The sequence below is a fragment of the Coturnix japonica genome, chromosome 4 (assembly GCF_001577835.2).
Source record: "Coturnix japonica isolate 7356 chromosome 4, Coturnix japonica 2.1, whole genome shotgun sequence".
Taxonomy (NCBI): Eukaryota; Metazoa; Chordata; class Aves; order Galliformes; family Phasianidae; genus Coturnix; species Coturnix japonica.
Window position 1 is genome coordinate 41,294,864 of NC_029519.1, and position 27,148 is coordinate 41,322,011.

Genomic DNA, 27,148 nt, shown 5'->3' on the forward strand with positions numbered 1-27,148 from the left:
CGCTCCTCCTCTGCACTGTGAGAAGGTGGGTATGGAGCTGGCACACAGTTTGGTCCACACCAATAGCACTAATGTGGTGAAGGACAGGGTGGATAGGGATTACCCGCGTGCTGCAAGGCACCAGGAGGAGGAAAGCGGTACTTCTGAGTATTTACACGTATTGGCCGCTAAAGCCAAAGGTAACCGCTCAACACCTCCCCGCAGGGGGCCGTGCTGCCGCCAGAGCCCCGCCTGGCTGGGGCGGGGACCGGGACGGCGACATCCCGGCTCCTCCTCCCGCCTCCTTTCCCCCTTCAGCCCCCCCGGCCACTGCCTACGTCGCCGCCGGGAGCGGAGGTGGACGAGGAGCCGCCGCCCTCAGGTAAGAACCGCCCGCCCGGCGCCCGCGGGCGGCACTCGCTGCGGCTCGGGGCCGTGCTGTGGCACAGCCGAGCTGTGGTAGAACCGAGCCGGCATTGCAGCCTCCCGGCCCGGCCAGCTGCACGCGTTTGTGTCCTTCCAGCAGCCCGCTGCGACGCGACACCCCGATGCCAGAGAGGCGGGCCCGGCCCAGCACCGCTCCCAGGCGTCTCCTCCGGCTGTAGCGCGGCCGTTCCCCGCGTGGCCCGTGAGTACCGTGCGGCCGAGGTGCGAGGCGGGGCGGGTGGTTGTTGGCAGGGTTGCCGGAGCACCCCCCGGCTGCCCCCACGTGCAGCCCGCAGGCGGCCGGAGCTTTTGGCGTTCCTCGCTTAGGAGCACGGCGTTTGTGTGCTGCAGCATCCCGCCCCGCTGCTGGGTGCCGGCTTCACGCGGTGCCGCTGTTTGATCTGTATCGAGCGATTCCTGGCGTGTCTTATCGCAGGCACTGCGCGCTCGGGACCTTGAGATAAACCCAGCAGGGCTGTGCTTTGTTGCGTTGGCATTGCTGCTTGTGGGTGCCGTGTTGCGTCATGTGTCCCTCCAGCGGCACTGACCGGGCGTCAAGGGGCTGCAGCGGGAAGCCATAGCGGGACCTCTATTAAAGGCATCAGAGCCTCGGCAGAGTACAACCTCGGTTTGTGCCGCTCCTCTTGGCTGCCACCTACCATCCATTCTTTGTGCCTCGCCGTGGGGTTGGAGCAGTTTCCTTTCGCTCTTGGCTCGGTGGCTATTCTCCGAAATGACTCAGTGGCCGGGTGTTGTGAAATGCCTGTTGAAGGAATGCTGCTCTGGCATATCTCACGGCTTGTGAATGGGCCCTTGAGATGCTTCTGCATGCTCTCATCTAGAGAAACATTTGCAGTTCCATTACTGTGGCAGCGTTGTCCTCCGTTGCATTCACATCTCTTGGCAAAATCAACTCCAGAAGGAGCCTATGACGTTCTTGGCAGATGAAATTAAGATGCTTACATTAAATGAACTCGTGGCAGGGTAGGTTTGGTGAGCTGCCCGCTGTTATGGAAGAGGAGCTTAATTGCTTTGGGGAGTACCATGGGGCAGTGACAGCAAGAACAAAGCAAATGGCTGATGGTGTGAGCAGGTTTAGGCACGAGAGCTGGGAAAGAGACAGCAGACAAAGCCTATGCTGAGGGAAATCCCTAAGATCCCCAGGCTGGATGTGGCCCTGGGAGCCTGCGTCACCGTGGGTCCATCGGTCACCTAAAGCTCTCCCTTTGCTGCAAGCCTTACAAATAAAAAGGAGAAGACCAAACAGGTGTGTGCAATACCCAGCTGCCTCTCAAACTTGGTGCGTTCATTTGGGAAAGCACGGGCCTGCTGAGGTGGCTGGTGCCATCAGCTGGAGTTGGCTACTCAGACTTGGCACCACTGGTGATGGCAGTGACACAGAGCAGAACTGCAGAGGGGAAGGTTGGCTCAGCATCATCCCCACGGAGCAATTAACTCTCGAGGAAATGGTTTCTACATTTCCCAGGGAGAATTTAGGTTATTTTTCCCACTTAACGTTTTATTTTGGCTCAGGGGAGGATGCTGACCGCATTCCTTGTTCTCTCATCCCTGGCTGCTGATGGAGGTGCTGGTGGCTTGAAGGCATGAACCCAAGACCTGAGCAGGTTACTGCAAAGACTGAGAATGGTCTCAGTTGAACAGCAGTGCAGGGCTGGCACGTGCTAACCTTTGGAAAGAGGTGAGGTGCCACTTGGTTTAGTTCTGCACCCAGCCAATGCAGCGGGGTGCACATGTGATGTGCCCAAGAGAATCTTAATTTTAAACTATCCTCAGTCCACACAGAGATGGTTGAGTATCCTCAAGCATGCGTATGATGTGCCATTGAGCAACACTAGAAGGTGTCTGGTCCAGCCATTGCCTCCATGCCCTACCTTGAAGGGGCAGCGGGGGTACGTGCAGTCCTACCTCAGCACAGTGCCTACGTAAGGAACTGCTGTGACGTCCTTCCCAGCCATGGACTGCTGCTCCCATCCCCATGTGCTGCCCTTGACTCTGCCTTGGGAGACGGGCTCTGTGCCACCTACCTTTCCTCACATCAGACAACATAAGTAGGTTGGGAAGGCTGTGATTTCTTGGCAGAGAGGTGTGCTGGAATGCAGAGGAGCTGTGGTAAGCCGGTAATGAAGACAAGCGTTATTTCCAGTATCTGCTTTAGTCGTGTCCGTGCATTCTTTGTACCTTCCTGAGGGGGAAGGGTAAGCAACGAGAGCTGCTATCTATGAGCTGCAAGAATTGTGCTGCCTTGGCTTAGTCCAGTAGAAAGCAGGGGAGCTGCGCTTGCAGCAGTTACCTCCCAGAGGAAAACATGGGCTATAATGGGAGGTGACATCTACCTGCTTGCTCCCTTCCAGTGGGATGGGAACAAGGAGCTGAGCTGCAGCTATGGGATGCCACTGCATATTTATGGGTTGCAGGAGAAAAAGGCGAGGGCACTGCTCATAGAACAGCTGCAGCTGGAGCAGCAGGGGCCGTGGGGAACCAGAGTCCTTTGTGCAGGGAGAGGAATAGAGATGAGATGGGTGGGGAAATGTGCTCCACCCACAGCAACAATTTCTTCTGTTCTGCTGCACCATGCTGAAGATCCATCTCCATGCTGGAACTGACTGCTCGCTGCACTGAAGTATTTAATGCTTGCATGGCTTTGTGCTCTCTGCGTGCAGTTTCCTCTGCTCTCAGGCCAGGGAAGAGATCTTATTTGCTAGCTTATCCTTCTTTTACGGTTTGTGATTCAGTCTCGCTTGAGCCTTATGGTTTTATGCAAGCATGGCTTTGCTCAGGGTGAGACGAGTTCTCTGGCCTCACATCAAATGGTGCTGTGATGTGCCCCTCTGGCAATGTGGAGGGAGCTGGAAGGAGGCACAGCTGATGTAGGGCTGCTGCCCTAGGGAAAGCAAAGTGGGCACTGGAGCAGAGAACCTCCCGTTGTTCACTTTCTGTTTGCATCTCTTGGCTGTGCTGGTGCCTGAAGGAATGTTTGCGCAGGACAACAGAGCATGAGGAGGTGTTTGATCCACTGTCAGAGGGCTCACGGGGTGTACAAGGTGTTCTGTGCTTGGAGCATGGCAGCATCATGGCACTTCTGAATTGCAGGTATTGCAGGGATGGCTCCGGCATCTCGCAGCCTTGTCCAGTGGGATCTTGCCTGTAGGACAAATACTTCCTCAGGAGAGGATGTGCACAGCATCCTTAAGGCCCATGCAGCATTGCACAGCATCCTGAGCTCGTCCTGTTTGTCACGCCCCATTCTGACAGCACTTGAGCTTGGCTCCCCTTTGGGAGCATCCAAACACCATTTTTAGCTGATTGCTGTAGTCAGGATGGGAGCTGGTCGTGTGCTTTGTGGGGGTGAGGAGAGAACACGTGCATCCGTTTCCCTTTGCTCTGCGGACTGTGCTGATACGATGTGTGTGGAATGGGTAATGATCACAGGAGGGAGGCTGTGCTGCCACGTGCCTCTGGGAAGGAGCAAGGAGTGAGGGCTGTGGGTCTGCTGGAATGACCTTGCACAGACTGCTTCAGGAGGATGCTTTGAGAGCTACCTCTGTTCCATAGGTGTGTCTGAAAGGAGCCTCCCTGTTGCAGGCTCTCTGTTCCTGCGCAGTGTGGCAGCTTAGCCCCTCACACCAGCTGTAGTGGTAAGTCTGGCAGTGCCTACTGGGCTGCCTGTTGTGAGGTTGGTCTTGGCATGGCACCTGCTGTGGGGATGCTCCTGCTGCTTCCAGCACAGGGGGAGAGGCAGGGGATTTGATTGCCTGTGCCCTCTTTTTACTTTTACTTTCTACTTTACTCTTTGTTTCTAGCAGGTATGGACGGGAAGAAATGCAGCGTGTGGATGTTTTTGCCCCTTGTGTTTACCCTATTTACGTCAGCTGGATTATGGATAGTGTAAGTTACCCGCTGCACTTCAGGAAGGCGAGTCTGTGGGGGACGCTTGAGTTTGTGTGGGGCTGGAGTGGCACTTGAGAGAGCCAAGGTTTGGTCCATGGAGGAGCCTGTGCATTTCCCTGAGTTTCTGTGCTCCCCAGGCCAAGTTTCTGACCTTGTCTTCCTCGTGCCACCCATTACTGGAAACTGCCTAAAAAGCCAGGATGCCAAGATGCAGAAACTTCACCTTTTCGGTAAATGACTCAGCAGAGCTCTTGGAGAAGTGCTCAGGCTCTGCTTTGGGATGAAGAGCCCAAACGCGGAGCATGCAGCCCCATACAGCCAGCCTGCTGGCAGCTTAATGCTGATGCCTTGCTTTCTCAGCAGCCCTTTATAACAAAAGATGCACAAGGTGTGCGATTCCCTGAGCGGGCTCTCCCCAGGCATGCAGGCAGAAACTGCAGCATGAATTTGGGAGTGAGAAGTGTGCAGTCAGCACCTCTGCTCAGCCCGAGAAGTGCTGTATCCTAAGATGTGACTTTGGCCATGGATCTGGGGATGTTTTTCAGCAGCGGGAATAGCTTGAGCTGTTTGTCTGAGCCTATTGCTGCTAAAACAGCTTTTGTGGAGGAAGCAGAGTGAACCAGGTGAATCAAGTGATTCAGATTCAGAATGGAAATGTTTCCCTGGGTGATTATTTTTAGTCCACTTCAGTGATCTGCTTCTCCAGCTGGCCATGTACAGTAGATGTAACAGAAAGGCAGGCAATGGGCTGGGAAACAGAGCTGCCTGGTTAAGCACTGGCTGCTCCCCTTAGGATTTGATTTTGCTTGACCTCATGTCGGTGGGCTTTAGTGCTTAGCAGGTTGAGTGATATTTGGAATAGAAGCCAGAATGAGTTTTGAGGCCATTTGAGTCTTTCTTTTCTTTTTTTTTTTTTTCCTTGACAGGTACTTTATAGCAGTGGAAGATAACAAAATTATTGCACTAAATGTACCAGAGAGGTAAGAGGGGGCTGTGGGCTTTGCTTTCGATTTGTTCTTTTGTTACAATAACTAAGTGATAAAAACAAAGTGGGGAAGAAGTTCTTGAATCTTAATTTCTGTGCACCTCTGTCTTGTAGGAAACCTGGTTCCAAAAGGCCACCTTACATAAGGTGAGTGATTGCTTTTCCTCCTACTGTTCTGATGAATGCCTGTTGTTCACACATCTTTGCCATCCTGGAGTTACAACGGTACACTTTGTTTTCCAAGCATTGCAGGTGATGCTCCTCCTGCGAGCTGCGTGTTTAGCCAAGTCATGAACATGGCAGCGTTTCTAGGTAGGAACCACAAGGAGAATTGTTTCTTTCTCTCTCGTAATTTATTGTAAGAAGTCATTGAAACATAAGTCATATCCAACACGTATCATTCTTTGATCCGCTGATGCGGAATCCTTTAAGCTGTGATTGCTGCTGATTAAGCCAGGATTGTTTTGGCTTCATTTGTAGAAAGATAGAATGAGGCTGGATGCGTTTGAGCTTCATTAGTCTTGAAGCAGTGTGATTGTTCTTCATTGCATGGTGGGTGCTGCCAGTTTGGCTCTTTCTACTGCTGCTATCAGTGTACAACGTATTTCCTTTCCGAATCTGAGAAATAGGGTTGAGTTGAGCTTTGAGATGAATCCATAGCAGTGTGTGTACAAGTAAGATCCCCTGACAGTCTCAACCTGCCCTAATGAAAATACAGCTTAGTGATGCAAAATCCAGTGAGATGAATGTCATTGTGAACCCTGACTTGAACTTCCTTGTTTTCAAGTATCACTTCTGGAGGGAGTGTTGGCATCCTTAAAGTTTGTTTTCATGTGTGGCCCTGTTTGAATGTCAGACTTTGCTTATCAAGCCAGGGTCTCAATTATTATAAACAACTCTGCTTCCAGCTTGTGGGCTGTATGGAAGGGCAAAGATGGTCTTGGTGCTGTGATCTGGGTAGACATGAGGACAGAGTCACCTGAGCATGGGGCAGGTGCTGTGAAGGAGGGCAGGGGGTTTTTGAAGCCCAGCTCTCCTGTCTGCTTTCATCGCTGCTTCTCCCTATTATGAGAAGAAGTGAAACCAGGGAATCTCCAGGCTGCAGATTTGTTTTTATGTTGTCTCTGCTTTATGGATGAGGCCAGGCTGGCCACAGTAGATTGGATTCCTCTGCTGCATTGGGGTGCCTCTGTTGACTTCAGTTGTGTCAAAGCCTTTGCTGCTGGAGAAGAACTGGCAGAAACCACTAAAGCCAGAAACGCTAGCGTTTCTGGAAAATCAAAATGGCACTGTTTTGTATGCAAAGCAGGAAGGTGACTTTTTAATTCCCCTTTGTTACTCTTGTGGCTTTAAGAAAAGGTCACAGGGAGCGATGTCTCTCTTTTGTAAGGATCTCGTGCTGTAGAAATAACAGTGGGAAAAGCACAGGTGAGCCCCATTAATCAGGGAGTGACTCTCCCTACAGTTAGCGGAGGATGGAAAACAGCTGTGAGCCCAGCCAGGGAACTTCTGCAGCACGTTTTACCTAGTGACCTACTTCATGCTCTCTCTTTCTTCCTCAGCACTTGTCGTTGCTGTCCTGCGCTTCATTCAGCTGAAGCCAAAGGTGCTGAACCCTTGGCTGAACGTCAGCGGGCTGGTGGCGTTGTGCCTGGCCTCCTTTGGGATGACCTTACTCGGCAATTTCCAGGTACTGCATGCCAGGCTCCTGCTGCTGTGTATGTCATAAGGCTCCTGCTTTCTAAGCAGGTCAGTCCAGGGCTTGGAACTACACGTGTCTGGTTGTGACCCAGCCCTCCTCATACCTACCCTGCCACCTCTGCCTGCTGCTTATTGTGGCTCCAGAACACGCAGAGATGAAGGACTGTGGTAATTGTTCATGTGTTTTTTGCATGCTTGACCTGCTGAGGGCCAGTAAAGGAGCCTCCTGAATCTCACAAGCCCTGGGGCTTGGTGCAGATGGGCCTGGGTAAATGGACTGAGCTGGAAGTTTATATCTGCATCTGTGTTAGCAGATGCACAGCTGCCCATATGCATTTAACAGACATTTTAGTGTCCTTCGCTTAAAATGTTTGTTGGTTAAACCTACCTCCTGCTTGTCCTCTGACTCCCACGAGAGGGATACAGCAGAGAAATGCTGCCGCTCTCCCCAGTGTGATGGGTGCCTGCATGAGGTCCCTGCAATTCTCCATCTGTTCTGCAACTGCTTGACAAGCAGTCAAGCTGTCAGCTCAGCAGCTTTACTCTGTGGGGCTGTGCGCTGACTGTGATCACAGCTCTGTGTCTGTCAGGTCTGCAGTGAAAATCAAGCCGTGAGAGCAAGTGGGCTGCTTTGGTTTCCCTATCCCATTGCTCTCCCTGTTCTGTCTCTTTCTGGGGTGCAAGTAAAGGGCCTCAGCTTCCAGGAATGGAGAAAGGCTTTTCAACTGCTAGGAAGCAGTTTGGACGTCTTCCTTTTTTTTTCTCCCTCTCAGAGCAAATGCTTGTTCTTGTAAAGTAGATGCTGTGAATCTTTCATGGTTATACATTTGGACTAATAATCCACTCCTTGTTAGCTGGCTGTATCCTTGCTTAGATCTTGCGCCAAGCCGTGAAAGCATGTGGTAATGAGACTGCAGCCCATGCTTTTCCCTGCCTAACGTCTGAGCTGAATATGGCATTAAATCACATTGCTAGAAAATTACAGATTGGGTGTTCTAGAGTCACCGTGAAGGATGTAAGTCCCATGCAGTGCAGGCTGCCTTGGGAAAACAAGCTCTATCTTGTTTTTTGCTTCTACCGTAATTTGAACCTTGTTCTTTTCAAACAAAAGCCAACCAGCAAACAAACAAAAATCCAAACCCCATGAAAACAACAACCCTAAAAAAAATCCAGGGAGGGGTCAGCAGAAGCAGAGTGACCACTCTTATTTAGCACATTGTGCGTTGTTTGGGTATCAGTTAAATCGTGGGACAGGAATCAGGGCTGCAAGGAGGAATTATGCACTGGTGGTTGGTTATTTAGAAGAGCCTCAGAGGGAAGAGGGAAAATGTTAAGCCTAAGCCTTGCCCTTAGTGGGCTTTCTGAATGTATTTGCATCCCGGAGGGATCTCTTTGCAAACTCTTGCTTGCAGAATGTGTCTGTCCTGTTCCTTTGCAGCACCACACAGTCACTGAGCCGTATGAGAAATGGCAGCCAGGAGTCAGAAAAGCACTTGCACTCCAGTGGGGTTGAGTTCATGTTGCCTTAGACACCAGTGCTTGAGAGAGGTGGAAGAGGGAACAAGCAGTCAGCAGTTGGTGGGAGAATCTTGCCAAAACAGAAGCATCTTTGGTAGCTCATTGGAGGAGCTGGGGCTCTGGCAGCCTGCTATGTGGATGGCACTGCTCTGTGCAGCCAGATGCTGCAGTTTGCTGTCATTGCAGGGAGCTGAACAAGCGCCTGGCAGGTTGTCCTTTCCTGCTCTGACCATTGTGTCAAGCTAAAGTAGTATTTCTTCATGAGCTTTGCATCGGTGGGCCTTGTCAGGGAGGCAGTCCTCAGGAGGCTGTATTTTCCACTGTGTTTGGTTTTGGACAGAGGATCTGCTTGGCTGTGACAGCTGTCAGCTTATCTTGGTTATCAGACCTCACACCTCCACCAGAAGAAATGATACAGCATCTCTATCTCACACCCCAGTGGTTCTTGCTTGTGGATGACTCCCGTGGTGTCCAGGCAATCACCATGTTGTTTCTTCCTAGCTTTCTAATGATGAGGAGATACACAATGTGGGCACATTGCTGACCTTTGGCTTTGGAACCTTGGCATGCTGGATCCAGTCTGCTCTCACCCTCAAGATCAACCTGAAGAATGAGGGACGGAAAGCTGGGATCCCACGAGTTGCCTTATCGGCCAGCATCACTCTCTGCGTGGTGCTCTGTATCCTTTTGTTGTGCTCTGGGGCACATCAGGTATTGTCAGTAGCTGACTCTGCAGCAGGAAAGGTGGGCTCTTACAGCCATCCTTGGAGCTCAGAGCATCTAGGAGCACTGCTCAGATTGTTGGCAAGGCACAAATCTGTGTCTGGTAGTAATCAGGTATCTAAAGATTGTATACGCGCTCCAGGGTTCTACAGCCCAGTCATCTGCTCTGACACTGGCTGTGGCATTGAGGAGAGAAGCTGCTGGCTGTGTTGACTTCTGGTAAGACTACATGTTTTACAAATGGGGTTTTGGTTGTGGAGTTTGCAGTCACCTCAACCAGGTGCATGTGGGGCTTCATGTTCACCATGTACCTGTCAACTCCGCTCAGCCCTTTTGTGCTCACTGGTAGGGGGTTATTTGGGCTTGATTCAGTCACTGCTTAGGTGTGTCTGTGTTAGTGCTCGGGTAAGTTACAGGGCAGGAAGAAATGGCTGGGAATAAGCTAATAATAAGTGATTTTTGGGTAACAGCCCATTCTTGAGACAACTGTTTGTTTTACCTGTGAGGTTGTATGATTGTGTGCTTCTGGAGTGCAGAGGAAATTCTGAGGCAGGAGAGCAATAAGGCTAGAGGAGGTGTGCAGAGAAGGTAGGAGTGTATAGTGGGAGCCCACACAGCTTGCTGGCTCTGTCAGTGGACGGTTTGATATTTAAGTAAGACTTCTCCACACTTCTGTCTTAACGTCTGTAAATGTTTACCAGTGGGAATTGGGACCAGAAGCCCTGACTAGCATAAAACAGCTGTTGCATTCAATAGGCAGTTCCCATCTTGTTTGATACTTGATGTCCCTTCCACCTCTGGCACCACACTCACTCTATGATGGCTAGCTGGGTTGATCATCATCCTGCTGACTCTGATTGCCAATACTTTATTGCCTGCCCTATTGGCTTTTTCCCCTCTTGGCTGGTGTTCTGTTCCCACAGGCATTCTCAGAATGTTTTCCTTGACCTTCCTCTTCCAGATTTCATCCTGATGGCGCAAGGCATCCATATGTATGCAGCCAGGATCCAGTGGGGCCTGGTGATGTGTTTCCTGTGCTACTTTGGCACGTTTGCTGTGGAGTTCAGACACTACAGATTTGAGATAGTTTGTTCTGAGTACCAGGAAAACTTTCTGAGCTTTTCTGAAAGCTTGTCGGAAGCCTCCGAGTACCAGACGGATCAGGTGTAGCCTGTCCTTTGGCCAGGGGGAGGGGGGCAGGTGCAGTCCTATGGTTAGACGTGACCTCATTTACACTTTGTTTGATGAGTTTGTTTTCCACGTGCAATCATCGTCGTATTGCCAAAGGGCTCTGAGGGCGGTTGCCTCATTATGGGCCGAACAAAAATAGCTGCCTGCAGGAAGAGGACTGGATCCTTCTGGACAGCAGAGCCGGGTGGCACAAGTTGTTCAGTTTGTGCTGTCAAAGACTCTTTCTCAGCAGCTCCATCTCACACCTGCTGTTCAGGATGGTTGGCAGCAGATCCGCACAGTGCCCCTCTGAGGTAGGCACTGCTCTGCCTGTCCTGTAAGGGAGGAGATGAAGGAAACAGACATGTCTGGGCATAGTCTTCAGACGTTGCTGGTTCCTGAGTTGCTAGGCTGCACTTTTCATATCTTTTTTGCATTGTTTTCTTTGCTGCTGATAGGAGTAACTTGGTAGAGTGAGAAGGAATGGCTGTTTTTTTTCTGGACTTAAAAATGGACATTGGAAGACCCAAACTGACCAGCATTTAAGAGCAGGTGGGCCTTGCTTCTAGCCTGGAAAGCAGCTGATGGCAAAGCTGGATTTGGGAGAAATCATGCAAGACTTGGCTGATTCTGCCTGGCAGCACAGAGGACTGTGCCTACACCAGAGGAGGTGGCACTGGTGAGCACTACGCAGGGCTTGGCATTTCGTGGGCTGCAATGGGGGCTGATGGAAGCCAGGTGCTGAATTAATAAGTGAATGCCTGCGTGCTCTAAAGATGACCCAGAAGAGGCTGCTCTTTTTAAGTGTTTAGTGCTTCCACTACACATCATCTGTAGTATTTTAAAACCCTTTTGTTGTTGTTGTTCACAGAAGAGGTAAACGTTGTGTTAGGGACACTGGACTTATCTACAAAGAAAACAGAATCATTGTAGCTGGGCTTTACAGTGTGTAGGGTTTTTTAGTTGTTTTTTTTTTTTGTTTTTTGCTCCTTATGCACTTAGAAGTCAAACTTCAGATGCATTTTTTTCCCTGCCTGTGATCCAGTTTTTTCTCTTGGCCAGTTTTCCTGAATGGGCTTCTAATGGGTGTGAAGGCTGGGGGCCTTGGCCTAAGTCACCAAAAGCAGGAGTCACTTTGCTGTGTGCTCACAGAGGGGCTTGAAGTAGAAATAACAACAAGGAGAAACATTTCCTGCAGACAGAGTCTGTGTGGTTAAAGCCCGTCTCTGAAAACACAGAGTTTGGGAAGGCTGCTGGATCAGTCAGGTATGGGATGGATGGGACTCATTTCCCATTTTCCTAAGCAGGCTCAGCTTAGGTTTGCTTCTTCTGCCTGTGCGGACATGGGGCATCTCATCACCCCTGTGGGAAAAGAAGCAGAAATGAAAATGGTGGCAAGAGGTGTTTTGAGGGGAACTCCTACCACGCTGTAGTATTTCTGACAGGAAGGAAAAGGGCACAAGAGCATTTGCTGCTTTGCAAAGGGCAGAGGCCTCTCCAGGAAGGAGAAATGGTCAAGAGAACCTTCTGCTAAAGCTTATGCCCTTTACACGCTCTTTCATGGCTCAGAACTTGCTTTTGGGAAGGGAGGTGTTTTGGCTGCAGGTTGGGGCACACCAGGTCATCCACAGCTCCACCAGCAGTCCTGCATTGAGTGGTGGGGGACAGGATGCAGGGGGACCCATGACATGGGCACACGGTGGATGCATAGGGAGCACAGAGCAGTGTTTTGCTTTAAGGCTGTTTTACTGTAAATAGTCCTCTCATTTTGTTTTTTTTAAAACAATCACTACTTTTTGGTTTATTGTTTTATACTTTGTTACAATTCTAACAAAGAAAAAGGATGACGATTGTGACTTGTTTTTCCTTTTCCTAAATGCAATCCAAACTCAACTTCAGGTTTTTGGTAAGAACTCTGTACATTTCTTACAGTATTTCTAACAGCACATTTCAATACAACTAAACGACAACCACTATACACATGACCACTAAATAAAGTGCTTTTATGGAGAAAGCGAGTTTTATTTTTGTCCCCTATCCCATGCACAGCTTTATGAGGGCAAAGGCAGAACAGAAGATATTTACACTGTCGCAATGCAAATTAACACTTAATGAAGCTGGGGATCATTCAGCCATGCAGGTACAGACTATAGCGGTGCTGATTAGCAGGCTCTTTCTCAGATGTGGATCATGCTCTACACAGCCTGGAAAAGCATTCATATTAACTGCCTGGCAGCTGCCATCAAGTTTTAGAAGGGCGGTGCTGGTATGATGTGTTTCCCTCTCCAGGTGCTTGTTCTCTACACAGCTACCTCAACAGGGAGAGCTGTGGATGTGCTCCAGAGCAATGAGGGCAAGTTCAAGCACAGCTGCACAACCATTAGTAAGTAGTGGGTGATACTCTTGAGCTGAGTGCCAGCAACAGAGTGTCAGACTGACACTGCTATGGCTTTCAACAAGTCCCTCCTCAAATCATGAGACAGACTTGCCTCCTCAGCAAGACGTGCTTATCTGTCCTAAAGAAGGGGCCAGGGAGGGCAAAAGCAGAGATAAAGAGAGTGGGTTTTTTTGTTTGTATTTTTAAATAGATTTGTCCTCTAGGTGCTGGGATCACTGGTGACAGGCAGCAAAGCTAAATACTGGAATACAGTGAACACAGTGTAAGCAAAGCTGTGGTTTTATTAACTATACAAGGAAAAGCTCCGTGACCAGTGCTATAAATTGGCACAATTAAGGTAAGGTGGGTGAAAAGATCTCTGGTTTAAAGATCTCTGGTTTAACTCTCAATCAATGCAGTAAAATGTTTGGTTAGGTCTGCTCACCACCTGACCAGCAGCAGCTGGCTACTGAGGAGCTCTGGCAGCTTGGGCAGAAATGGAGCCAAACTGGCTGTGGTGTCATCCTGTTGGATCCCATAGACCCCCTGGCAGCAGCACAAGGTGGGTTTAGAATTGATTTTGTAAAGAATTTAATTCTTGCTGTATGCTCTTGTTCATTCTGGTGGGCTGACAGTGTCACTCTAAGCAACTTTTGCACACAAGTCACACTGTTTTGTACCTAGGACCTACTATAGGTATAGCCAAGATTTAAGTCATTCCCAGTATATACAGCTTGTCTGCAGCAAGGACTGGCTGTCTGTGGCAGCCCTAATGTACCGCATTGGGAACCCCATAGCATACTCTCCATCCATACCTGCATTAGTTGTGGGTCCAATATATGATGTGGGTTTGGTTTTAGTTTCTGGTTATGGACAAAATTACTTGAAGTTACACAAGGACAACTCAGCCGAAGTACAGCATCCTGTGCGTGCACCACTTTCCTTAAGTGGAGGAAGGCAGGAAAAGTTCAGTGAAAGATGAGATGAGGCTGTAGTATGATTTCTCATCATCTGTCAGTCCTGCGTTGCCAGGTCTGATGACTACAGCCACGTGAGTGTCCGCTTCCTCGGCTGCGTTGGCTTCTGAAACAAATAGGAGTGGAGATGTGCTTTGTGATTTCACCACGGGAGGGCCCTTAAGGCTCGAACAGCCCCTTAAAATGTACTTCAAAAGGTTAAGACTGACGGAGCAGTGTCTGCAAGTGGCACTGGCTGAAGTTAGCCAGCCCAGCACCCCCACAAGCCTGCAGTCAGTCCTCACTAGCTTCCTTCTCACCCCAAGCACAATAAGAGGCCCTGGGGTAGGCTCTGGAGGGACAAGGTGGTGACTGCAAGCTCCCACCAGGAGGAGGAGGGGGGGGCTAAATCTTCAGACTAAGCTGGCTCAGACCAAGGTATCAGCCCATTTCTGTCAGAAGATGTTCCCAGGAAGGGCAGTAAGAAGCTTCTCCAATCTGGCTTCCTAGGGGTTAGGCCTTGAAGACCAGGATCAATGTATTCCTGCTGCTGTGCAGCAGAACCAACCACTGACCAACCATATCAAGCACAAGCAGGCACTGCTGTTCCCAGGGGAAGCTGAGCACAGGCCACAAAAACTCCTGACCCCATTTGCAAATGGGGCACACCAACTGCTTCAGCAAATGCTCCGCTCTGCTTTAACGCTCTCTCTTTGTTTCCTGGGGCAAGGACAGGTTTTCTGCTTGGCCTATTTTCCCTCACTGCACAGTGTTACACACAGATATCCCACTGCCCTGTGTAAGCCTGAATGCTTCAAGGAGGAGCATGGTAAGTGGCAGCCCTAGAAGCAAGGATGGCTGCAGCATCCCTGGGTAGTTGTGCCAAGTGCTGTGAAGCAGCAGAGCTGCACGTCACTTACCTCGAGGGACGTCAGTCAGGAAGAGAATGTTGTTGGTGTCACATCCTATACTTGCAGCAATCCTTCGGTAGCTCTCGCTTTCTACCTTGGGACCTATTTTGGTGTCAAAGTGGCCATCAAAGAGCTGAAAGACAGAGAAAAGCAAGGGCTGAACACCATATGAGAAGCAAAGAGTTAAACTCTGCTGATCAGCAAGGCTACCCCACTACCCTGCTTTCCCATTTGAGACTCTACTGACAAAACGTCACAGCAAGAACAGCCACAGGACAGCTCTGTTCTGTAGGTGGAGTAGCCATAAGGAAGATGGTAAGGTTATCTACCTCTAGGATATCACCTTCTGTAGAGTATCCAAACAGTAGCTTCTGAGCTTCAACACTCCCTGAGGAGTAGATGTAGACCTTCATCCCAGCTTCCCTCCACTTCCGGATGGCTGGAACCACGTCCTCAAAGATTCTGCAGCAAAACAGGGCAGCAGGTAAGGGCAGGAACAGAGGCACTGGAAGATGCTTCCAGAGGGATGTGATGGGGAGTGGTACTGGAGGAGTTCAGTTTTAACCCATGCCTTTCCCCTGGCACCATGTGGCCACTGGGCTAAGACCTGAAGGTGCTGCCCCAAATAGACTTAGGGCTCCCAACAGGCAGATACGGAAGTGTGGGATTGAGTTCTGCAGCCTTCTTGCAACCAGCTGGCCCCTTTATCTCCAGTTTCTCAATCACATGCTCAGTGCTTTGTTACATTATCTGTTTAGCAAAAGAAAAATAATTCATTCATTTTATAGTGATTTACGTGTATGTGGAGTCAGCCAAAAATATTCTGAGGCTGCTGTACAGCGCCTGCAAGGCTCACTCTTTGCATGCCGCCAAGCAGCAGTGCTAAATCCACAGCTACTGGGTCACTGTAAGGTAATTCTCCCTGCTTATAAGGCAGCAGATGAGAAGGCTGTCCTTCTTGACTTCTCTATGGAGGCACTGACCCTACCTATGTCTGTACATGAGTTCAGAGCCTGAACTCTGCTGGATACCGGGTTTGTGGTTATGGAGCTTGATTCCGCAAGTCAACAGGGCACCTCGTGCCTGCTCCTTCGCCATTACTCACTCTCCCTTCACCAGCCCTGTGGCGTAGGCCGCTCTCCACATGTGTCCCTGCAGCTGCTTCAGCGCCGTGGTCTTCCTGTCCAGAGCCATCTGCCAGTGCACGTTGTCCACCACTGCCCGGATGACGCGCTCCAGCTCCTCGTCCCCGCTGCCGCTCTCCAATGGGATCGGCACTGCTCCGTCCAGCCCCGAGTCCTCCTGGGCCTGGGGATGGGGAGAGTGAAGGGCACGGAGGGACAAGGAGCCTCAGTGTGACCCGATGTGACGCGGTGCCCTCACCTGCTGCCTCAGGAGCCCCACGTCCCGCTGGCACTCCTCCTCCTCCCAGTGCGCACGCAGATACTGCTCCACGTTGTCTCTGATGTAGGGGAACAGGGTCTCCTGGCGGCACACGCAGCCGTTAATATGGCAGCTCAGACAGCAGGAGAAATGCTGGAAGGGCTTAAAACCCTCCATCTGAGTGCTGGTGATGATATGGGAGCAAGCAGGGCGGCACCAGCACTGTGGCCACTGAAATTAATAGGGCCACCATATGGTCCCTTAAGAAAACACCACCAAAACCCCTCAACCCATCCAAATCACTACAAACTGCCCTAATCATTAAGAGCCACCAAAGCCCACCTGAGTGGCTGGAACCCTCTGAAATCCCTCAAACCACCCTGAAACCCACTGTCCTCACTTAGGACCATCACGATCACTCAGCCCCATCGATCAAAGCCACCATGGTCGTGTCTCAAACCTACTAAAAACACTTCAAACCATCCAAACGCACCAAAACAACCCCTCTAGGAAGCCATCCCAATACACCTACAACCACCCAACCCCACGAGACCACGAGAACCCCTCGAGCCCAACAACGTCCCTACAACCCACGCTCAATCCGGGAGCCCACGGAATCGCTACGAACCGAATACGAAAACCACCCGCATCGCTCAATCCCCGAACCGACCCCCCATTCACCCCTAATTCCCAGTCCGCCCCCCCTCCCGGCCCCGCACACCTGCACGAATGCGATGGGGGTGGTGGTGCCCTCCACGTCCAGCAGGATGGCGCGCACCCCGTGCGGTACGGGCAGCACGCCCATGGCGCCGGCAGCACACAGCGCGGGGGCGCCACCGCCAACACCGCCGCAAGGGGGCGCTGCAGCATCCCCACGGCGCCGCTGATTGGCTGCCGCCTCCGCTATATAAGGGCGGCGCAGGCGGTGCCCGGATCTCTTCGGCCGCCATTTTCTCCCCCGCGCGGTTCTCAGTCGCTCTCCGTTCTTTAGCCGCCCCGCCATGGAGGACGCCACCGAGATGAGCGGCGGCGCGGAGGAGTTCGCCGAAGGTTCCAAGATCAACGCCAGCAAGAACCAGCAGGACGACGGGTAGGACGAGGGGTGGACTCGCACCCCCACCCCCATCTGTGGCGGCCGCGTGGGGGAGGGGGGGTCGTGGCAGGGCGGGGCGTAGAGGGGGCGGGGCGGGGCCGCCATTGTGTGCCGCGCCTTGACACAGGGGCGGGGCGGCGTCAGCGCGGTGCGCCTCCGGTGGCGCAGTGGTTAAGGACGCCGCGTTGCAACACTGGCAACACTGGTGGCCCGGGGTTCGAATCCCCCTGTGACACAAGTGGTAGAAGTGCCGCTCTGCTACACAGAGGCTCGAATCCCGGGTGTTGGACTCGATGATCTCTAAGGTCCCTTCCAACCCGCACAACACTGTGAGACTGTGAAGGGGGCGGGGCTTGGTGCGCTGCCGGCCCCGCCCACACGTGTTAATGCCCGGCAGGAAAATGTTCATCGGCGGCCTGAGCTGGGACACGAGCAAGAAGGACCTGACCGAGTACCTGTCCCGATTCGGAGAGGTGGTGGACTGCACCATCAAAACCGACCCGGTGACCGGCAGGTCGCGGGGGTTTGGGTTCGTGCTTTTCAAGGATGCTGCCAGCGTGGAGAAGGTGCGTGAATGGGCCTCGTCTCACGGGTTATAAGGGCTGTGTTTGGGGCTCGGGTCTGTTGCTCTGTACCACACACGCTTGCCTCAGTACTCAGAGGGCTTTAATCTGTGCCTTCCAGGTGCTGGAGCTGAAGGAACACAAGCTGGATGGAAAGCTGATCGATCCCAAGAGGGCGAAAGCCCTCAAGGGGAAAGAGCCACCCAAGAAGGTGTTTGTTGGTGGGCTGAGCCCAGATACCTCTGAAGAGCAGATCAAGGAGTACTTCGGTGCTTTTGGAGAGGTGAGGTGTGATCCCGTAAGATAAACCCCGTTTTCCAAGGGAATGTTACCTTAAAACAAGAGGAGAGAGCAGAATGGGGCTGCTCTGGAGCTAGGTGTTGTTAAAAGGCTGTTTGTTAACAGCTCTGTACTACTGGAGTGGGACATGTATTAGCATCAGAAGTTCCAAAAGCCACAGCATCCTGTGAGTGGATGTGCTGACAGAATCATAACACTGTTATGGTTAGATAAGATCTCTAAGATGACAGAGTCCAGTCCCAGCCCATCCTCACCATGCCCACTGACCATGTCCCTCAGTGCCACTTTTTGGGCACCACATAGAATATGCTGTACATACAGCCGATGCAGTGTGCATCGAAAGGTGTTGGCACAGGTTATGTATTGATTTTCATGCATCATCAGTACGTACTTCTAATTACAGATTGAAAACATTGAGCTTCCCATGGACACAAAGACGAACGAAAGAAGGGGCTTCTGCTTTATCACGTACACAGATGAAGAGCCAGTAAAGAAGTTGCTAGAAAGCAGATACCATCAGATTGGTTCAGGCAAGGTAGTGATGCTTTCTCACTAGTATGCGGAATAGGCAGCTTCCGTGAAGGCAGCTGACAGAATGTTCCTATAATTCTTCACAAGTTAAAGGCTTTTTGTCTTGACAGTGTGAGATCAAAGTAGCGCAGCCCAAAGAGGTGTACAGGCAACAGCAGCAGCAGCAGAAAGGAGGAAAAAGCAATGCATCTGGTGGACGAGGTGGTGGAAGGGGACGTGGGCGAGGTGAGTGCTCTGGTTGTTGGAATTTGTGTAATGAAGGTGGCTGAAGCTGTTACAGGTTGCACGTGGGACTTAAGAGCTAGTTGCAAAAGGATTGCTTTCTGAAGTACATTAAATTTCACTTTGGTTCTTGTGATAGATTTTGGAAGTTAAAGAATGTCTGCTTGCATTCAAGTGTTCAGGTGACAATTGAAATGTAGATTATATTTGTAGGCTGCAGTTCAGAGCATAATAAAATGTCTAGTGCAGCTAGTTGTCCTTTGTGTGAGGGGATGTTGGTATGCTTGTGGGTGAGAAGTCATGGACCATTGGCTAAAGAGGTGGTCACTTGTCAACGCCTTGCAAAGAGGCCAGCAGTTGTCAAAGGTTAATGTGTGTCAGGGTTTACAAAGTCAAGCAGCCACAACTGAGATGATGCAATCGGACTGATTTGGTGTTACAACTTTGTTCATGTAATTAATAATGGAAGTTGGGAAAACTCCAGGAACTAATATTGTGCATGCTTTTGGTCTTTCCAAAATGGCTGATGAGCAGGACTAGCATTTTCTTTCATCTGATATTGTTTTGAGTGATTGGATCCTTCAGTCCTCTGATAGCCAAATGAGATTGATCAGTTATTTTAGCAAATTAGTTCTTGTGGGTTGCTATGGGAAATAGGAGGGCTCTTACAAGTAGTAATTTTGGAAGAGGGAAATTATAAGCTAGATGGAGACTGAGATAGTCACAGAACCTGTTATTAAATGCTGTGCCTGGTTTCAGGTCAGGGACAAAACTGGAATCAAGGATTTAATAACTATTACGATCAAGGCTATGGGAACTACAATAGTGCTTACAGCGATCAAAGCTACAGTGGCTATGGAGGATATGACTACTCTGGGTACAACTATCCCAATTACGGATATGGACCGGGATACACAGATTACAGCGGTGAGTGATTCCGATTGTGTGCATCTTCAAACAGAGGCCTCATAGAGCTGATGCAGAACAGTGTTACTTGAAGGCATGGATTGAAAAAGAGTAGCCTTTATGGGATGATGTTCTGCATGAGAAGACTTAGGAAGGATGAGTAGATTGTTTATTTTAATGCTTTCGGTGTGTTTTTTTTCCAACAGGACAACAGAGCACGTATGGAAAGGCATCCCGTGGTGGCGGCAATCACCAAAACAACTACCAGCCATACTAAAGCTGTACCTTGTCCCTGAGGAAACAGGTGTGTACATGAGCGCGAGGTCCACTCCGAGTATGCTAATCTAATTTAAAGATCAATAGACAAATGAGTAAAACCTTGCGTAGTGTGACTTCTTTTCTTTAATTAAACTTTTGTTAACTTAAAAATACCTTTTTTTTTTAAAACCAGCTTTGCCTACCGTGTCTATAGATCTTTAACTTTGTAAAAACGTGACTTTATCTTCTTTAGTACTTCAGAAAAACATAAGAGTTTTTCTGTTTTGCGTTGTGTACCAGGTGATCTAGAGGAATAATTAAACTTATTAGAAGTATTAACAGGTAAAGTACTGAAATGGGTACAACTTAAGGAAAACAAGAATGTTATCTTCTAACTCTGACATTATACCTTGTTTGTACCCGCCAGCGGGAACTTCATTGCAGGCCGTGTGTCACCCTGACCACGTCTATCTCTGGGGTCGCACGTTGCAGGCAGAGCGCAAGGCATACACCAGAAAACGCTGTCCTGTGGTATGGTCTCTTCCAACTTCATGTACCAGCGTAAAGATTAAAGTGGAAAACTTCAGACTATGGCTTCTTTTTTTTAATCTTTTTGGAGACTAAGTGTCTTAACTTAAATGGTTTTTTGCAGGAGTTAAAGTACATAAATGCCTTTACAGCTTAATCATTTGGTCTTCTGTTTAGTGTTGTATTTCAATTGTGGAACCTCATTTTAAGTGTGCATTGTTTAAGATTTAATGCTTGCTTTTTTCTTTTTATAGCTAATAGTGAAATCTGCAAACCAAAACGAACTTTTAAATCTGGAAAGACATTAAAGATCATATGCACGTGAACTGTTGGAAGTACACCAACCTGATCTGTTCGTTTATCTGTATGAATGATGGTCGTGCAAATAATGGGAAACCCCTTTTTTGGCAGCGTTTCCAGAGAAAAATCTGATCCAGAGCCCGATAATGATCTGAACTGGGATGTGTGTTGTTCTGGAACAGCTTCCCGAATGGCAGTACTTGGGAAGACAAATTATATCAGTGGGTAACAAAACCTCTTGTGTTACCTTAAGGAATATGCATATGATCTTTAACAGTGACGAAAGGAATATATAGAAGACTTAAAGCAGTTCATGAAAATGGACCTTTTAACGATTCTTGTAGTATTTTGCAGAGAGCTGACATGTATTTTGTCTTCGTTTTTAGGTAGAGATGCTGCAGCAAAGACACCTTGCAAAGCATCGGGCGTCAGTGGAGGGTGGTCTACGTGAGAGGAAATGACTATTTTGTAAAAGACTTTTAGTGTACGACACAACTGTGTCCAACTGTATATAGCGGCCGACTAGTTTTCTTTTATGGTTTTTACTTTTTTTTTTTTTTGCCATTCATGTTACGAATGTGGAATTGTGTTTATACAAAGTTTATTTGTATAATTTCATGTTAAAGGATTCTCTAATAAATGCTTCCTGAAGTTGAATGTAGTTTTCACCTCGGCTGTGGCCTGAATTGTGCCTAAGTGGTATAAATGGGTTTATGAGGAAGAAAGGTGGGCGTATTGGTGCCCACACCTGAGGTGTGGGGCAGGAGTGTAGGTGCTTCTGTCTCTGCTGTGGGGATGAACTGCTGCCATGGACTGGGTTAAGCGGCCCTTTGGAGCACAGCGCCATGTACCCATATAGGGTATGGTGCTTTTGGTACTCTTCCTGCTGTCTGGAATGTAGGTTGGAATTTAGATGTTACAGCGTTTCTGGTGTATAGCGAAGGCTGTAGTGCTCCAGAGCTGTTGTGCTGCGGCCATCACGAGCTTCTGACTGATAGCCCTGAGAGAGGAGAGCCGTTCCCCCATCACCAGGCCGAGCCCTCCGCTCAGCTTTGAGGCATGTTGGGAGGTGCTGCTTGCGGTAGCTGGGATCTCGCTCGCCAAGGAGCCGTGTGGGCAGCCCGCCATCATCAGCCCGCCATCATCAGCCCGCCATCATCAGCCCGCTATCGGCCTTCCCGGCCTTCCCGCTCCCGCCATCGTCTCGGTGCGGCTGTGGTGGTGGCGTCGTCACGTGACGCGCCCGCGCGCTCCTTCCGTCCGCCATTTTAGGTGGTGTCGGCGGCGGCGCCATTAAAATAAAGCGGCTGGGCGAAGCAGGAGGGCTCGGGGCGCTCGGGCCGCCAGCGGGGCCGGCGCCTCCGGCGGGGGAAGCGGCAGCGGGGCCGGTTGGAGGCGGTGGCGCCATGTCGGAGCAGCAGTTCGCCGTGGACTCGGCGGCGGCCGGCCCCGGGGGCCCTGCGGAACAGCCGGCGCAGCCCGAGGGGCCGGCGGGGAGCGGGGCGGCAGACGGCGACGGGGCGGGTGGAGGCGGCGGCGGGGGTGAGTCGGAGGGAGCCAAGATCGACGCCAGCAAGAACGAGGAGGACGAGGGGTGAGCGCGGGGCTTCTCTGGGCGCGGGGCGGCCCGGTTTGTTTACATGGCGCCGCGGGGACCTGCGTCGTTGTTATGAGTCACTGACCGCCCGCAGCCCGCGCTGCCTCGTAGCGGTTCCCGGTTGTTCGGCCGCAGGAGGGGTATCCGAGTATTGCGACCTGTCACTGTCGGGCTGGGGGCAAGGCAGTGTGTGTGCTGACAGCTCCGGACGCTGGGGAAACGCAGCGCACCCTCCGTGCTGAACGTGGGTGTGATCCGGCGTTCCCTCGGCGTTTGGGATCAGAGAGAGCCCCAAAAAGGGGGAACTTGTTCTTCTACCCTCAAGTTTAAATGTTTGCCGAGTGTAGAGCTGGGATATCCCTATGTTGGCAACGGCCGGGAAACTTCCTTATCAGCCTGCATCGGTCCGTTGTGTGCTGCGTCTGAAGCTTGACGGCTGTGCCTGCTCGCGTCTCACAACTTACTGTGGAAAAAAGCATGTGCTGATGTGACTTAAACCGGCTAAATCGTACTTTGGGAAGCATCCGTGTTTTCCTTGCTTTTGATGGCCCGGTGGCATTGCACGTAGGTGCTGGTTGTGTGCCCGTGATATCGTAGCTTTGATCTGGCCTTGGTTTTGCAATGATTGTCCGATGTTTGCTGCTCCATTACCACGCTTGCATAGGCAGTTTTGCCCCGTGCTGGAAAAGCCCTTTAGAAGTGCATCGATTTCAGCTTTTTGGTCTGTCATGAGCTCAGTGCTAGAAAGCAGAGCTTTGTAGCTCGTTGGTAGCTGTAAAAAAAGGTGCTTTGTATGTTATGAAGCACGTGTAGGTTCAGAAGGAACTACTAGAGAATCAGTATCCTCCCCCCTCCTTGTATCAGAAATAGGATGCTGCGGTGTCAGCCTGCCGTATGTTTTGCTGCTTAGAACAAAAACCAAGCACAGACACTGATAAATCCGTGGGATTACTGAGCCCTACTAGTAGGAGCTGCTGTTTTTCCAGTGTGGACTGTATTTTTTTCCACACTGCTCCCCAAACCAGCATAGGAGGACATGTATGTTTTGGAGACAGGGATGGGAAAGGTATAGAGGATTGGTGCTTCTGTTCACATATTAAAAGACTTAGTTTAGAAACACCTGAAGCTTGTGAGTAGCTGCCCCTCCCCCCCCCCCCTTACATCTGAGGTTTGACACAGGGTGATGTTGTTGTTTATTTTATAAGAGCACAGCCAGGTCAACAAGGAGCAAGTTCACATGAGCAGCTTGGATTTGGGACAGTCAGACAAGTGGAAGCGCGACACAATCAGTGCAGGAATATTTGCACACAGAAAGTGGAGGAGATGGAAACCGACTCACGTGGCTTCTCAGGTCTCCTGTAAGCTGTGCTTATCATTGTGGAATACATTGGTACAGGGAAGATGGGCAAAGCTTTGAAGAAATTGGTTTTGTGTGTCTCAGTGGATCGTACCTTTTAGTTCTGAGCCCGTCGTAGAATCTACTTAATCAGCATTAGAAGAGATCATCTCAAAACGAATCCTCTCTGAATGGGTATATGAGCCACATGCCTGATGACTAGAGACATTTTGTTCCTGTGCTCATTGGCTTGATTTTCAATTGATGAAAGTCATAAAATGCTCCTTTTAGGTGTGCAGCAGTTCCTGAACTTTGTGTGCTGTACGACTGTTACAGGTTGGCCATGATTTGAGTCCAAGCTCCCATTTTGCTTTTGTAATTAAAAGCTATGATTCAAGGTACCTGCTGTACCTGTTTTCCCAGCAGCACAGGTCTTGTGGAACGTTATTCTGCTGATCATTTTGGATTGTGCCAGCACTTTACATCATCTCCGGGGGAGGAAAAGTTGGCTTTGTGGGTCCAGTGCTTTTTTACAGCTTTCTGGGGGGGGGGACCCAGCTCCATTCAGTTTGCAGTTTACTCATGTTGCCCAGGCAGGTTTATCAATGCTTCCATGTACTTGTCCTGCCTGTGCCTGTTTCATGTATGGCTGTGGGGGGGGATGACCCTGCCGTGGCCTGAATGGAACTCAGCCTGCGAGTCAGTGGCTGGAGGGTGCAAGGTGGTGCTGGTACACCTTTTAATTGCTACTTATAGTTTCTTGGGATAGCATAATAAAGTAGTGCAGCAGCAGATTGTGCGTAACTGTTAAACATGTGCAAGTCTCTATCTGATCTGGCCAGGATCATTTAAATGACATCTTGAAAAGTGCAGACATTCCTATGTGTGTGTTGAGTGTTCACTGATAAAGCTCTGCTGTTTCTTCTTTCTCAAAAGTGAAATGTTTTAGCACATTAACGTTCTTGTCTCAACAGGAAAATGTTTATTGGTGGTCTCAGCTGGGACACTACCAAGAAAGATCTGAAGGACTATTTCTCTAAATTTGGTGAAGTCGTAGACTGCACTCTGAAGCTGGATCCCATCACTGGGCGATCGAGAGGCTTTGGCTTTGTGCTCTTCAAGGAATCGGAGAGCGTAGATAAGGTAATATTCAAGTAATTAAACAGTGTGTTCAATTGTAGCCAGTAAAGATATAGCACTCAAGTATTTAAAATGATGCTCATGGAATTGTTTTCTTCTTAGTCATGCTATAGTAGCTGGGGGCAGCGGAGCTTCCTCAATATGCCTTTGGGTACTTGCAGGAGAACATGCTGCAACCTGCTGGGCTTGTGCAGCTGAAAACTACTGTGGATTAAAATAGCTGCTACCTGCTGCTATGAAAGGAGTAACTTAAAAAGAGCATTGGGTTTTCATGTTCTGGAGCTGCAGGGTGAACGGTTGGAGTGGAGTCATGGATTCTGATGCATTTGGGCTTTCTTCAAGCAAAAAATAGCTGCTTTAGCCTTTCTAAACTGTTCATGACATGGTACCCTGAAAGAGTGTCAGCTTTGTTGGTCTTCAGTGGTAGAGCACAGATAAAACACTTGTTTATGATACATTTTGAGGAGGGAAGGATGGGATTGTTTGTTGCTTTCTGAGAAATGCCATGTCCTTGTTTCGCAAGGCTTTGTTAGAGCCGTCTGTGTCAGTGATCAAAATCAAAGAACTGTTTGGATTTGCACAATAGATGATGACTGGAATAAAAGTATTGCAATTGAAGTGATAGCATTAACAAAAGGTATGGAATAGACCGAGCCTTGCTTAAAACCACAGTGAGGTATATATCTTGAACTGCAAGTCAGGTCCTGTTTTTATTTTCCACAGGTCATGGACCAGAAAGAACACAAGCTGAATGGGAAGGTCATTGATCCTAAAAGAGCTAAAGCCATGAAAACAAAAGAACCTGTCAAAAAGATTTTTGTTGGGGGCTTATCTCCAGACACACCTGAAGAGAAAATAAGGGAGTACTTTGGAGCTTTTGGTGAGGTACATGGTGAAATAAACTGCTTGTATTTGTAGAACTTGTTCTGTCTTCAGAAGTAAGCAATTTAAAGTAAAAAAGGCCCCCAAACGCAGCCTCCTTTCAAGCTTAACAGCCAGTGCAACTCCACGTGACTTGCTGTTCAGAACCTTACTCATGGGTTGGTAATGTAAACTGGGTTAGTGGAAGGAGGAGCTGGGATATGTCAGAGACTTGAGAACTGATCTGTGGGATGCCTGGCTGGCTGTGCAGGGCCTGGTATGGGAGGCACTGTTTGGGAGCTTGCTGCTTGTGTTAGCTGGGCATGATGCTCTTCAGAGCTTGAAAGCCTTGCTGTTTGAGTTTGGTTAGAGTAACTAGATGGCAGCAGCTTCTCTCCTAGTTCTAAAACAATGCCATGATAACTCAGCTGTTGGTTATGAAATGCCTGCCCTCTTTCTTTGTGCTATAGACAACTATTCGCTCAGGCTGAATTCTCACATGCCATGTGTGAGGAGATCTTTGTGCTTGAAATTACTTGTTGAAATAAAATTAACGTTAGTTCTGTTTAGCATATGTAATGGGCAAACAGAACTATGAACTTTTGCTAAGTTAGATGTTGTTCATACAAAGTTTGAATACTTTGATTTACTAAAGGCTTCAATATTTACCCCATAACGAACTAAGTTAGAACTTGGCTTACACTGCACTTACCAAATATTCTTTGTGCACTGTGTTCTCTAGCGTTACTGATGAGGTGGGTGAATAAAAAATGAGTTGGCAAATGATGAGTTGGGTGAAAACAGTATCTGGCGCAGTTGGGAGCATAATCTCTATTGGTGATGTTTTTTATTGCCTCTGATAGTGATATTTATTTATATCCAGTAATGTACACACTGTCCATGGTGAAGACATGTCACCTTCTAGTTGAAATAACTTGCTAACTATAAATAATTTAAGTTAGCAAATCTGAGCTGTTAGAAACATTTGGAATATTTGCTGTGGCAGAATGAAAGTTAACAGAACTGTTCTCTGCCAGGTTGACTCTATAGAGCTTCCCATGGACAACAAAACCAACAAGAGGCGTGGATTTTGCTTCATTACCTTCAAGGAAGAGGAGCCAGTGAAGAAAATCATGGAGAAGAAATACCACAACGTTGGGCTTAGTAAAGTAGGTGTTTGGGTTTGGTTTTGTATTTCCAAGATAAACAAAACACTGACAGTAGAGTGAATCACATGATGTGGCTGTTTTTGCATAATAGTCTGAAAATACCTGTAAGTGGTATTTAGCTCACATTGGAGCCCATCTATGAAGCTTTTATACAGGTGCTAGTAATCAGTGACAGTAGTAAGAGCTTCTGAGGGGGTCTTCTCCCATGAGGTTTAGTTCCACACCCCTTGTGGAGAGGGGGCTGTTGGTTCTGACCCACCCAGGTTCTCTGGCTCTGTGGTCTGGGGGCTGTTTTACTCATCTGCT

The 27,148-nt window shown here is 49.4% G+C and overlaps 4 protein-coding genes across 17 annotated transcripts in view; 3 read left to right on the forward strand and 1 right to left on the reverse strand.

Moving 5' to 3' along the window:
* Positions 1–230: 230 nt before the first annotated feature.
* TMEM150C (transmembrane protein 150C) lies at positions 231–12,425 on the forward strand. Of its 6 annotated transcripts, none has more exons than XM_015861595.2 (9): positions 231–361; positions 503–607; positions 4,227–4,311; positions 5,241–5,294; positions 5,414–5,446; positions 5,544–5,611; positions 6,862–6,989; positions 9,020–9,197; positions 10,203–12,425. In XM_015861595.2, the coding sequence occupies exons 3-9, from the start codon at positions 4,232–4,234 to the stop codon at positions 10,409–10,411; spliced, it is 750 nt and encodes a 249-aa protein (XP_015717081.1). In that variant the 5' UTR covers positions 231–361; positions 503–607; positions 4,227–4,231; the 3' UTR covers positions 10,412–12,425. The 6 variants fall into 6 exon arrangements, with proteins under 6 accessions (XP_015717081.1, XP_015717080.1, XP_015717086.1 ...); XM_015861594.2 differs by having other exon boundaries at positions 4,230–4,311; XM_015861598.2 differs by having other exon boundaries at positions 260–361; positions 506–607.
* A 548-nt stretch (positions 12,426–12,973) lies between these two features.
* Positions 12,974–16,904, reverse strand: ENOPH1 (enolase-phosphatase 1). The gene is made up of 6 exons (XM_015861588.2): positions 16,760–16,904; positions 16,039–16,140; positions 15,761–15,963; positions 14,985–15,117; positions 14,665–14,788; positions 12,974–13,871 (listed from the first exon to the last, which is right to left on the reverse strand). Exons 1-6 carry the CDS (start codon positions 16,841–16,843, stop codon positions 13,732–13,734), a joined length of 786 nt encoding a protein of 261 aa, XP_015717074.2. The 5' UTR covers positions 16,844–16,904; the 3' UTR covers positions 12,974–13,731.
* A 33-nt stretch (positions 16,905–16,937) lies between these two features.
* HNRNPDL (heterogeneous nuclear ribonucleoprotein D like) lies at positions 16,938–21,400 on the forward strand. 5 transcript variants are annotated; one of them, XR_001554990.2, is made up of 9 exons: positions 16,938–17,128; positions 17,529–17,697; positions 17,816–17,977; positions 18,398–18,529; positions 18,636–18,750; positions 19,507–19,674; positions 19,860–19,957; positions 20,339–20,442; positions 21,126–21,400. XR_001554990.2 is itself a non-coding variant. In XM_015861593.2 (8 exons), the coding sequence occupies exons 1-7, from the start codon at positions 17,040–17,042 to the stop codon at positions 19,928–19,930; spliced, it is 906 nt and encodes a 301-aa protein (XP_015717079.1). In that variant the 5' UTR covers positions 16,938–17,039; the 3' UTR covers positions 19,931–19,957; positions 20,339–21,400. The 5 variants fall into 5 exon arrangements, 3 of the variants coding, with proteins under 3 accessions (XP_015717079.1, XP_015717078.1, XP_032300232.1); XR_001554989.2 differs by having other exon boundaries at positions 19,860–20,442; XM_015861593.2 differs by having other exon boundaries at positions 20,339–21,400.
* Positions 21,401–21,991: 591 nt separating this feature from the next.
* Positions 21,992–27,148, forward strand: part of HNRNPD (heterogeneous nuclear ribonucleoprotein D) — an 8,566-nt gene continuing 3,409 nt past the window's right edge. For 3 of the 5 annotated variants that reach the window (XR_001554988.2, XM_015861589.2, XM_032444340.1), the window contains exons 1-5: positions 21,992–22,333; positions 23,542–23,694; positions 24,647–24,815; positions 25,536–25,697; positions 26,711–26,842. Coding sequence is in view for 4 of the 5 variants with exons in the window: in XM_015861589.2 (XP_015717075.1) it covers positions 22,146–22,333; positions 23,542–23,694; positions 24,647–24,815; positions 25,536–25,697; positions 26,711–26,842 (804 nt within the window). In the remaining variant the exon portion in view is untranslated. Of the gene's footprint in view, positions 22,334–22,865; positions 22,901–23,541; positions 23,695–24,646; positions 24,816–25,535; positions 25,698–26,710; positions 26,843–27,148 lie in introns of those variants that run through there. The other 2 variants (XM_015861591.1, XM_015861590.2) reach the window with 2 other exon arrangements.